This window comes from Aethalodelphis obliquidens, unplaced genomic scaffold, assembly GCF_003676395.1.
Source record: "Aethalodelphis obliquidens isolate GAN/ISIS:26980383/991018 unplaced genomic scaffold, ASM367639v1 scaffold6, whole genome shotgun sequence".
Lineage (NCBI taxonomy): Eukaryota > Metazoa > Chordata > Mammalia > Artiodactyla > Delphinidae > Aethalodelphis > Aethalodelphis obliquidens.
Genome location: NW_020837950.1, coordinates 14,866,303 through 14,878,763, shown reverse-complemented (window position 1 = coordinate 14,878,763; position 12,461 = coordinate 14,866,303). Strand labels below are relative to the sequence as shown.

General features: G+C 33.9%; 1 protein-coding gene across 1 annotated transcript in view; it reads left to right on the top strand.

Moving 5' to 3' along the window:
* Nucleotides 1-960: 960 nt before the first annotated feature.
* The window catches only part of DTHD1 (death domain containing 1), a 68,122-nt gene continuing 56,621 nt past the window's right edge, over nt 961-12,461 (top strand). Inside the window, 6 exon segments of the mRNA XM_027104033.1 lie at nt 961-1,121; nt 1,123-1,470; nt 5,171-5,410; nt 5,412-5,499; nt 8,108-8,287; nt 9,361-9,605. Coding sequence (XP_026959834.1) covers nt 961-1,121; nt 1,123-1,470; nt 5,171-5,410; nt 5,412-5,499; nt 8,108-8,287; nt 9,361-9,605 — 1,262 coding nt within the window.

Here is a 12,461-nt window from a genome sequence, read left to right as displayed (position 1 = left end):
TTCAGAATTGAATTCTAAAGATTGCAGAGTTGCTAAGCCTGTAAGAAGCCATCAGGTGACCCCAGCTGTGAGGAGAGGAGGAATGAACAAACAGGAAAATAATAAGAAATGGGGATGGAGTGAGAGATTATATCAGATCAGATCATGGTGACGGTTTACACCAGAGCAAAGAGGCTTCACTTGGTTTATTAGTCCTTGAGTAGCCAGGTTCTAATCAGAGAATTGATATAATTAGAGCTATTTTTGAAAGATTCATTTGAAAATTTCCAGTCATCACAAGTCCAGCAGGAGAAGTAGTATAAACCTAATCCAATCATAATAGCAAACAAAGTACCCAATAAAATACAGCATCTGCATCAGCAGAAATAATGTAGCTTTGGTATGCCTGCTACCCAAGTCTCATCTGGAGAGCTCTGCTAAACTTTAGGTGAATAATTATATGTGGATCATTGATAAACTGCATAGTACATCCAAAGAAGAAAAACAATTCTCAGAATCATACCAAATGAGGAATGACTGAGGGAGATATTGGCTTCATTTGAATGGCATCTTATGGATGGGGGTCATGATACCTTTCTGCAAATACTCAAAGCATTTTCACAAGCAAGAGGGATTAGATTTAGTCTTTTCTACTATGTTAAAAAGCAATTTATCCCCAACTTCTAGATGTGTTAAAAGAATTACAGTTGTGCAAATGACTTCTTCAGAAGGGAGGTAGGCTTAAAAGCCTAGTAAGGGTCTTTGTAGATTTCTAGGGTAATTTCTCCATATTTCATTACATGTCAGTGGAGAAACATAATTTGGTTTAGTTTTGTATTTACTCTTTTTAATGTGTCTCTGTGTGTATGTGTGTGTAGAAATCATTGCATTCATAGATTGCCTCATGAAAAGAAGTAATATTTGGGGAGCACTGCTACATTTCTAAAGAAAGAAGAAAAGGAGATGTGTAATTTATGCGGCATGCATGATGAATGTACTCCACTGCAGACAATGTCCACCATTCAAGATATCAAAGCAACAGGCATTGCTGCAAGAGGGGAACAAAATGTCATAGAAACAGCTACTGTTTCTCCCACAAATGGAGAGGAAAGTCATTACACAAACCAGGTTCAGTTAAAAAAAAAAAATACATAGGAGTTCAGAACTAGTGGGAAAATAAAACAATACATCATTGAAGGGAGATGTAACAGGGCAAGAAGAGTCACAGAACAAAATGTTCCCAGATAATGCAGAAAATGAAGATGATAAACAAATAGAACACATGACTGTTGAGAACATAAATAGCAACAGGGAAGAGATGCATGACATAATCCAGACAAGAGAAAGAGAAATTCAAGAGACCTCAGAAAGCCAAAGTGAAGAGATTACCACATCCTCAACAACATGTGATATCTCCAGTAATTATGTGAATAGTCCTCTTCCCAGTGATTCAGAGAGTCTAAAGCAAAAGCATAACATCATGGAAAAGGAGTGAGTAAATACAATGTGAGAGGTGCTTGTATATGCCTGCTTATATGTGTGTTTCTACTTGTATATAAAACAATATTTATACATGAATAAAATTTTATATATACATTTCAGATCTCCAAAAGATATTACAAATCAATAATTCAGTTTAAATTACTCCCATAGAAATGTTTATGGCTGCTATTAATAATATTGTTTCTTATAGTTTCAGGAAAAATATTAAAGGTTTCTTTAAAGGAAGAAAGAATTGACTGTATAAGAAAGTAGTTAAAATGGACAATTGTCGAGAACATGGACACATTCCTAAATCACTACTCTTTAGATTATCATAAGAAAAAACTAGGAGACTGCAGAGTTCAAATATTAGAAGAGAATTTCCAAGCCTCAGATTTATTTTATTTATATCCTCAAATGAATTCTCACATTTATCTGATTTATAAATCATCATAAATTCTTAACCCGTGGGTTAAGAACTCTGGGAGGGCTCATGGATAAGCTTCGGGAGGTTCCTAAAATTGAATGTATATTTTCACACCTATTTTATCTCCTTGGAGATGGTCCAGAGCTTTCACCAGATTCTCAAAGAGCCCATGACTTCGAAAAAATATGTTGAAACTGACTGATCTATTTTGTGAATTATCTCCCCTATACAAGGGGATAATAATCCATAATTGTCCAAATAAAATAAAATATTCACAAGCCATATTTTCACAGTAAAATTAAGACCCTTAGAAGGTAATGGGGAATAAAAAAAAAATCATTGGTTTGGGAGACAGACTTATATTTATCTCCTGTTTTATTACTTACTAGTTCTGTGACCCTGGGCAACTTGTTTCATTTCTTAGCCCCATTTTCTTATTTATAGAAATTATTGCTGGGATTATTTGGTAAGGTCAAATGAGAAAATCACCTGAAGGGCCTAGCGCCTTGTTGTTTGGCAGATGTTCACTCTCAGCTAAATATTAGTATGTTGATTTATTTCACCCCCAACAACCCTCACGTTCTCCACTCCCACACACCGCCAAACTTCACTTACCCCGTGTCTGCTCTTTCAGAATACAATACCATTTCCAGGACAACAGAATGAATGAGTCTATGATCTCAGGCACGTCATTTTGCGCGCTTTGACCTTAGTTGTCTCATCTATAAAATGAAGAGGTTGAGCTGGTTTAGCTGTAAGGTTTCCTGCATGTCTGAAAATCTAATGAATTCTATAGGTGTCACAGGAGTAATATTTAACCCGTGAAAGACCCCCCCCCGGTGTGAAAGGCTTACTGCCCCTGCAAAACAACTATGAAAGTAGTCAATATGCGGTTGCCCATTTCGCTTGAGAAAAACATTAACACTTCATATCCTCACATTCAGAAATGACTCAAAGCATCAACTAATGAGTCATTGCTGAACCACTCCCTCTAACACCTCCTTTAGGTGTTTCCTAGTTAGTGATTTCCTCTTTGTGGCATGAAAACCAATTTTGCTTGGCTTGCATGTTTCAGAAGATGACTACTCATTGCAATTCCTCAGGCTAGGAAGCCATCATGCCACAAGAAAGATGAGAGTCATAAATAAAACCTAGCTCACAATCTGTCGTGATTCCTCCCTGGAGAGTGTTTTGAAAAAAGCCTATCTCTTCCAGGGTAGTTGTCTTAGTGTATACAAAGGGAAACGACACTAGAATAAACCAATGTGATTATTTTAGTGACTGGACTAGATCTATTTGATTAGGTCTAGGGGAAATGGAAGCATTTACAGGGCCCCTTGCCCTACTTCATCTGTCAGTCTTTTGCAAGAAGAGTGTATTGAGTTGGGTTTCCAGGGCACAAAAGAGAGTCGTTTTTGAAGTTATACAAGACTGGATCTGTAGTATTCCCCCAGCCTGAGAGCAAGAGACCAAGAGAGTGAGAGTAAGACCAAAAGGAAGGAAGGAAGGGAGGGAGAGAGGGAGGGAGGAAGGAGGAAAGGAGGGAGGAAGGAAGACAGAAGAAATTGAGGGGAAACACATATAATGCAAAAGATGTAAACACACATCCTACTGACTGCAATTTGTGGCTTTTATTTGGATTCAGATAAAAGAAACTAATTAAAAACAACAATGGGAAATTTGAACACTGTCTATTTTATGATATTAAAGATTTAAATTAATTTATGAATAAAGTAATGCTATGATGATTTAGAAAAAGACTGGATCATTGTATCCTATATTAAACAATGTATCTAATTTTCTGAAATACCTTTATCACCATGATCAGAGAAGACTCAAACAGACCCATGTGCTGGATAATTTTCTATTCCTTTTAACTTTATGGGTTCAGAATTGTAAATATAAATAAATAACCCTCCCTGAAATTTCAACATATTTTCTAGATTTCTGTGTTAAGGGGCACTATAGCATTCAATTTACTAATTGAAAAATAATTAAAAGCTGATTATTCTAGAACTTGATATTAATGCTGCATTTTATAAAGATCCTCTTATTTCTCTTTGACATTGTTTATACTTCAATCATTTCACTGGTATGAAATGAGAAATAGCGAGAAGAGAGGAAATGCAAGCTGGTAGTTTTAATATAGAGAGCTAACATTTATTGAACACTCATTTATGTTAACCCACTACTGTAAGAGGTTGAAATATTTTATCTCATTCAATCCTCACATTATTGTGAATCTGGTATTCATTTCAGTTTGTAATGGATAAAGAAACCAGTGTTTTGGAATGATTTGAGGAAGTATGATATTATATTAGAAAGTTTGGGCTTTTGTGTTAAAGATAGATGGACTCATTTATTGATTCTACAACTTACCATCTGTGTGATCCTCAGCAAGTTAAAATTTCTAAACTTCAGTTTCTTTATCTGTAAAATAGTAATGACAGTACTACCTGCCCATGGGTGAGTAGTACCTCATACCCATGGTGTGAGGATTTGAATGAAATAATGTATAGCCTAAAACCTGGTACATAGAAAGAGCTAAAATATTAGCTATTTTAATAATAATAGTTGATGTTAAAGGTCAAACAAATAGTAAGTGACTGATCTCAAAACTGAATTCAAATCTATAAGACTAAAATCTTAGGCAAAGGTGATGGTACAAAAAGCAAGAGTAAAACCAATTGTCAAAATCAGTTTTTGGATTGATTCTTTGAGGACTGTAAATATTCTGTTTCTATTTACTTTGATTAAACATACATTCACAGTACTTTTGTACCTTTCTCTATTTTTCTTAAAAATGTAATAAATAATTCCAGTACCATATCTATACCTTTCCTCAAAATTTAGAAAACTATTCAGGCACTAGTACTTGGTTTATCAAGAAGCTTCAGCAATCTTCAGATTTATATTTGAAGTGAACAAAACAGGAATGAATCGTCTGCTTAAATATTAATAGTAATAACAATAGTAACAATAGCTTAATATATATAGTACTTTCTAAGTGCCAGGCACAGCTTTTTAATTACTTACTATATAATAGTTCATTTAATTCTCAGTCTTCCTATGAGATAGGTATTATTTTATCATTATTTTACAGTTGAGGAAACTGAGGCATAGAGAGGTTAAGTATCTTGCCCAAGGTCACAGAGTTACTAAGTGGGAGAGCAGGGATTCATACCATGACAACGTGTCTCTAGAGCTTGTGCTCTTAGGCATTTCACTATACAGTCTATAAATCAAATATTTGAAAAAATGATGTCCTTTTTTCCCCTGCAGGTATCTTGATGTGCTGAGTGATGATACTGTCACCCAAGTGTCTTGTTATATTACAGCACCATCCTATGTTCTACAACATCTAGAATGCTGGATAATTAATAGCATGAGTTCTTTAATAGTGAGTGATAATGAAGAATTGGTCAGCAATGTTATCACTGTAGAGTGCTCAGATATGGAAAAGAGAATTCCATTTCCAATATGCATTGCAATTCCATTTACTGAACGTTACAGGGGAAATTACAGACATCATGGTGAAAGTGTCTGATGTAGACCTTCAATCAAGTTACCTGACTCCAAATTCACTGGAAGGAATGAGAGGAAGTTACAAGGTTGGTAAATCCTTGACTACACATACATTTGCTGTTTGACTTCTAACTATTACTCAGACTACCAGATCATAATACAGATACAATTACTCCATTGGTATAAAATGGAAGGGTTGACAAGATTTATGCCGGTGAATTCATGTGTTTTTGTTTTGTTTTGTTTTGTTTTGCTATCCATAAAGATAAAAGAGCAGAGCTTATTGGTCAAATTTGGGAGTGAAGAACTTGAGTCTAGGACCCAGCAAGTGTTATATTTTTGCCTGGGAAACAAAGCCAACATCATGGTTTAATTAGCTTTACACCTTAGACTAGCTTTAGACTAACATTTCTAATGGGATGGACCTCTGTCTAAATTTAAGAATTCTAGGATCCCCAGATGACGTTAGCTTTATTTTTATCATTCATGGGTTGGAAAAATATGTAAAAACAACAATTTGTGTGTGTGTGTGTGTGTGTGTGTGTGTGTGTGTATGCCTTGAGACAGTTATTAAGTCTAGTTATTAGTCTGTACATGGAAAACAGTGTATGTGGTAGTTAGGATGTGGGTTGTCGCGGAAGATTGGCTGGGTCTGAAGTTTGGTTCCTACACTTTCCTGCTATGTGAACTTGAGTAAATTATGTAACCTTGATATGACTCAATTATTTTCATCTAAAAAATGAATACAATAATAGTGTCTACCTGATAGGGTAATAAGGATTAAATGAGAAAAAACACTTAAGAAGATAAAAGGATGTCTATAAACACATGTTAGTAGTTAATAAATTATCTTTTTCATGGTAAACTTTCTTATAATAACTCTCAAGCCATCCATGGTGACAAGTTCATATGTTTTGAAGAAAGAATATATACATAATTATCAAACTTAGCATAGAGTTGATGGGAGTTAAAGTTTAAGGTTCTTCTGTGGATCACTGAACTTATTTTTAAATAATTAAAATATTTGTCTTTTCAGCTTTATATAAGTTTTCATCTTTATATCATTATTTGCAGAAGAGAGCAGGGAATAAATGTTAAAAAAAAAAAAGCCACACATGCAAACAATTCTTTTTAATTTATCTCTTCTGATTTGGGTCTTTTCTGAGTTACAAACAAAGTTATACAGTTGAATATGAAAACTAAGCCTGTTCTAATTATGCCAATTCATGCAAAGAAAACATTTTATATTTAGTCTAGGAAGTCTGTAAGTATAATAGTCTAGTTATCATTGCCCTTACGTGTGGCTTTTTAATCTTGACCCATCTGTGTGACTATCATAATAAAAACAAAAACAGTTCATAGCACATATGCTTTTCACCAAATGGGTATACAAGATGATTAGTAAATAGAAAATGCAAAAGAAAAAAATAAGAGAGCCATTGTCTACTGAAAAAAATAAAAGCATATATTTTTCTTTCATAGTTTTCTAATGGTTGTTATCCCTATATTTAGCTCAAGAAAATTTAAACTCTAGGTTCCTTCCAAATTTTTATGTGGTTCATACAACATTTAAGAATTCTAATTCTGGAGTCAGACAAACCATCATCAGAGTTCTGCTCTTGACACTCCCCTGCTTAAAAACCCTTCCATTTCCCCAGAACCTACCAAATGTACTCTAACTGCATGGCAACCATAATGAGTTCCCAGAAAACCTTTCTTTCTTACCTCTCACCATTTTCCCTCTGGCCAATTAAGAACATCCATCATGCCCTGAATTTTCCCAACAATGGATTCATGACAAGATATTGTGAAATCTCTTCCTTAATCAGTTTTCAAATGATAGATTATTTTCCATTGTTACTGTCCCTGAAATGTTTGTGTGTGTGTCTTCATGAATATCCTCTCATGCCTGGGTGGAGCCCAGCTGATATTTAGGGAAGCATGAATAGACCAGATTACTTCTAAGTCTTCCTCTTCATTTTAAGCTTTGGTGATTATATGAGTAGATAATTTTGTTTTCATTTATGTACTCAATTCCTTTTTTGTGATAAAAAAGCTTGAATATGTCCCTGCATATATGCATTCCAAATTTAAATGTCACTATATAAAAAAGAAACACAAATGTGTCTCTTTGCAATCATCTGCTCCCCCTGCATGGAAGAGAGAAATAGAGAAAATGACTTTATCAAGAGATTGTGAATTGTCAGCAGGAAGAATTTGCTGATAGTATAAGTGCTGTAGGATTTGTGTAAACTACCCAAATGATGAAATTTTTCAGTCCTTGGAATTCCTAAAACATTGTTAAATCTTCTGGATAAAGGGCAATATTTAAAGTCCAAGTCCAGGATAGGATTCCAAATATAATTAATATTTGTGAAAACACTAAATGTGATTGCCCATTATCCGTTTACCTTTTGTGGGGAATAATTTAAATTTAAAAATACATTTATTTCTCTCTTTTCTATCATGTAGTTCAAATTTGAGAAACTCCTAGTACCTACTTCTACTTGATCTCACGAAAGGGCCATCCATTTGGGGTTAATGAAGTAATTCTCAATTGTGGGAGGTTACAGGGACAGCATATAGTTGTTGTTTTTTCCCATAGCCAGAGAATATGTACAGCATGTACTTCCAGAGCAATGCACTATTAATGTCCTTTAATGTCATTGTCTTAATGTCCTTAAATCCACACAGGTGACCTGTGCTGAAGTGAAAGTTTATAAGTTGGGTATCTTTTCTGTTGTGTCTTGTTTAAAGAAAGAGTCCTTGACAGTAACAAAGAAAGGCCTTACTCTTAAGCCAAGCATGGATTCTCAAATATCCTTAAATCACCCTCCAGGAGTTTTCAGCTCACCAGTACTTGTACAATTAAAGGTAAATATTAAAAACTGGTGAGTTTCTTCTCCTAGATTTTGTGGGTCATCAAACATCATCCGAAAAGGATTGAGAAGATACAAATATTTAATATAACAGTAAATGAATTCTTATACTTTTAATAACCTAACTTACAGTGTCATCATTGATATAGTGATGATTTGGAGCATATTAAATCTCATTCCAAAATAAATCCCTGCCTTATTTTAAAGCTTTTTCTTGCTAATTTTTTGTGTTGTCTTATTTATGATATTTGTTGACAAAAACAAATGTTGAGTATCTATGATAGAATTAATGCCAGACATTGGGACTTTCGTATGATTCAAGCTTTCCACCTGAGAGGATGGTTAAAAGAAAGGTTAATCAATTAAAATACTTATGATTGTAAATATTTGGTTATATTTAATTATTAAACAGTACTTTTCTGGGATGAGAATTTAATACATACAAACATTATTTACAAGGTGTACAATGACATATCAATGTACATTTTAGAAGACATATTTCCTCAATATTTCCTTCTAGCCTAACTCTCCCTCATGCTCTCCTAGTTTCTCCCAGTTCTTACCATAAGTGGTAAGCAAAGAAGAAAAGTTAGGAAGAAATCATATTATGTACAATTTATTCAAGAATATTTTCCATAAACTTTGAAATTTTGGAATCATGTTAGCTATTTTTATCAGCCATTCTTATGTGAGAGGAAACAAATAAATATAGTCTTGTTTTTCTAGTTTCTGAAGATCACTTGATCTAACAATAGTTCTAATTAGAAATTATATAAAATGTCTATTTTGTTTTCTAGGTCATTTTTTTGCCTACAGTTAAGAGTGTTTCTCAGTTATTTATAACATAGAGCAAGGAACCTAGATTTCAGAAAGACTTTGCAAAAAGAAGACCAAATCCTGTGATCTTTTATAAATTAATATAGTGTAGATTCCAGCTAACAATGTAGAGAAAAATGTATAAAACTATGTTCTATTAAATTTTCAGGAAATTGACTTAGAAATGTGCTGATACTTTGTATCTTCTGCTATTAAAATATAGGAATATATATCTATTTTTTCTTTGTATAGGTCCAACCAATTGACCCATCTCTGGTGGCATATTTAAAAACTCAGCAAGATACTTCCTACTCAGTACTATCCACAAGCCCTCTGATTCATGTTCAGCACCCATCAACACATCTTTTCCAGAAGCCAATCACTGTACTCCTACCTTGCTCTACACACCCTGATAAAAAAAATCTTGGGTCTGAGATAGATCATAAAAGAACAGCTAGTGCCACAACAAACAGAATCATACCTTTATACCTCAACTGGTGCGTTAGACCCTAATGTCTCTAGTTGACTTGATGGTAAACAAAGAAACTTAAATGATTAAAAGTATAATCAGATGTATTTAAATATCAGTATTGAAATATGATGAAATATTTTTAATATGGAAATAAAATGTTGTGTATCCAGAAGGGTAATGATTTTAGCTGTAACAGGTTCACAAGTATGCTATGTGAAAAGACTGACACAAAAGAGATAAAATCAATCCTTATTTTCAAAAAATTTATGATATGGTTAATTACAAAGATGTGATATGATGATTGTAATTTCTATGTTTAAGAGCATTCCGTTGATGTGGGAAAAGATTAACCTGATCTTTTAAAAAATAAATTAAATTTGAGTCTCTCTCTCTCTCTCTCTCTCTCTCTCTATATATATATATATATATATATATATATATATATTTTTTTTTTTTTTTTTTTTTTTTTTTTTTTTTTTTTTTTTTTTTTTTGCGGTACACAGGCCTCTCACTGTTGTGGCCTCTCCCGTTGTGGAGCACAGGCTCCGGACGCTCAGGCTCAGGGGCCATGGCTCATGGGCCCAGCCACTCCACGGCATGTGGGATTTTCCCAGACCGGGGCATGAACCCGTGTCCCCTGCATCGGCAGGCAGTAAATTTGAGTCTATATTTGCCATATAGGCAGTTTCCTTTCTCTCCTAATTTTTATAATTCAAAAAAATCCCCACAAATAAGACTAATATACATATTGAGTTACCAGCCAGAAATGAAATCAGAAATGAGATGTTAACAACAAATAGGATACACTGAATAATAGTAACCCTGATCTTATTTTCTGCCCTTTCATTTAATACTTACTTTTTTTTCCTAATAAGAAATGTAGAAGGGGACCTTTCTATTCTTTGGTACTGAAGGGAATTTTTTTTTCTTTGAATAAATATCAGAGGGAGAAACAAGTTCAGAAAGAAATAAAAATTATTATTAATTGAGAAGTTACTATTTGCCTGGTTCCTTATGTACATTATCTCATCCAATCTCCCCACCACTCTACCTTCATTTTATCAGTGAGAAGTCTGAAACTCAATGAGATTAAGAACTTGTACAGTTATCCCCAGGTTCCACATCTGAGGATTCAACCTACTGTGGGTTGATAATATTTTTTAAAAATTCTAGCAAGTTCCCGACAGCAAAACTTGAATTTGCCATGCACTGGCAACTATTTACATACCATTTACATTGTATTAAGTATTGTAAGTAATCTTGAGATGATTAAAGTATATGGGAAGATGTGCGTAGGTTATATGCAAAGACTACACCATTTTACATAAGAGACTTGAGCATCCACAGATTTTGGTACCTCTGGGGGTCCTAGAATCAATCTCTTGCATCTGGATACCAGGGAAGGACTGTACGTGAGAAGTGTGCAAGCTTGGTCTGGACTCAACATATCTCTATTCCTAATCATGACTCTATGTAGCCATCATCTATTTAGTTTGAGGCTGCAAGACTAGAAATAGAGAAGTGGATTATTTGCTCTTTACCACTGTTTCTAATTTAGGAAGCTGACAAGAGTAGAACATTGGGTTGTAGCTAGGAGATGAAGTTAAACTTTCCCTAGTATTAGGTAAGTGAGAGAGAACATAGAAATATAGACATGATCCATTTGTACCTGCTTTTGCTACTTGGGATATATATATATCTCCCAATTGGCACTGAGTTAATCCATGTTCCTGTATATCATGGTAAGGTAAGATTTAAAACTGGAAATATCCTGAAGCTTCCTATTTAAATGTATTAGTCTAACAGATTAAGACATTCTCTTTCAAAAGCCCCTAAAATATATAGAAATATGTACTTCATATACACATACATTTTATATGTATATATACATATATATATTAAAGATGAGAGCTTTACTCTGAAAATTTATTCTGACTGGTCACCTATTGCTAGAATCTAGTATTTCTACTGTCTATAGAGTAGATTGCAAAGGATTAATAAAAATAATTTGTGCCTGACATGCACTTTACATCATAAAACAAAGCAGTTCTATTTCACAGAAAGATAATAGAAAACCAATTTTCCTGTCCCTGATTGTTGATCCCATAGTCTATATATACCAATGAGAATAAAAATGTATCCCTGTAATACACAAATATCATTTGTGGAAGTGACTAGATCAGTGTTTCTTTGCCTCTCCTTTGCTGGATTTCCATATCCCTCAGAAACAACAGGGCAGAATGTGGAAAGAAATTAGAGGCAGTGTATTGCATTGTCAAAAATGAAATTGCCAAAAGTATAGGGATAATGATAGAGGCAATAAGATCTCTAAAAGATATGCATGCTGAGTGTGGCACATTTTCATACACTTAGTCGACTCAAAGCATTGTAAATCCAATCAGCACAGATAGGAGAAGGTTACACCTTCATCCAGAGAAATTATACTCAGTAAAAATGACTAGACACTGAAAATTGGTTTAGAAATTATGCACATGGATCTGCCCTCTAGATCTAAGAAAGAGATTCAAACAGCAACCAAATTGAAAGTGGGCAGAAAAATATTTTCAAGGATAAGAAAAAACCCAAGTCCTCCATGATGTCTTAAGGAAAAAAAAAAAAAATCAATACCAATCAGTACCAAGACTTCAAAAGAAGAACAAAAATAACAAAAAACAAACTATAGAAATAAGGAAAGAGAATGTCATCCTGCCATTTCACAGTAATTTGAATAATGAGAATTACAGCTACCTGGAGGATTTTATAGAAATCTATTTTGTAAGTTTAAGTAGTATTCAATAAGCAAAATTTCTAAGAAACAGAAAGCCATCAGGATAGACCAGGAAAAGAATGAAGAACAACAGGATGAGATACAAAGATAAAA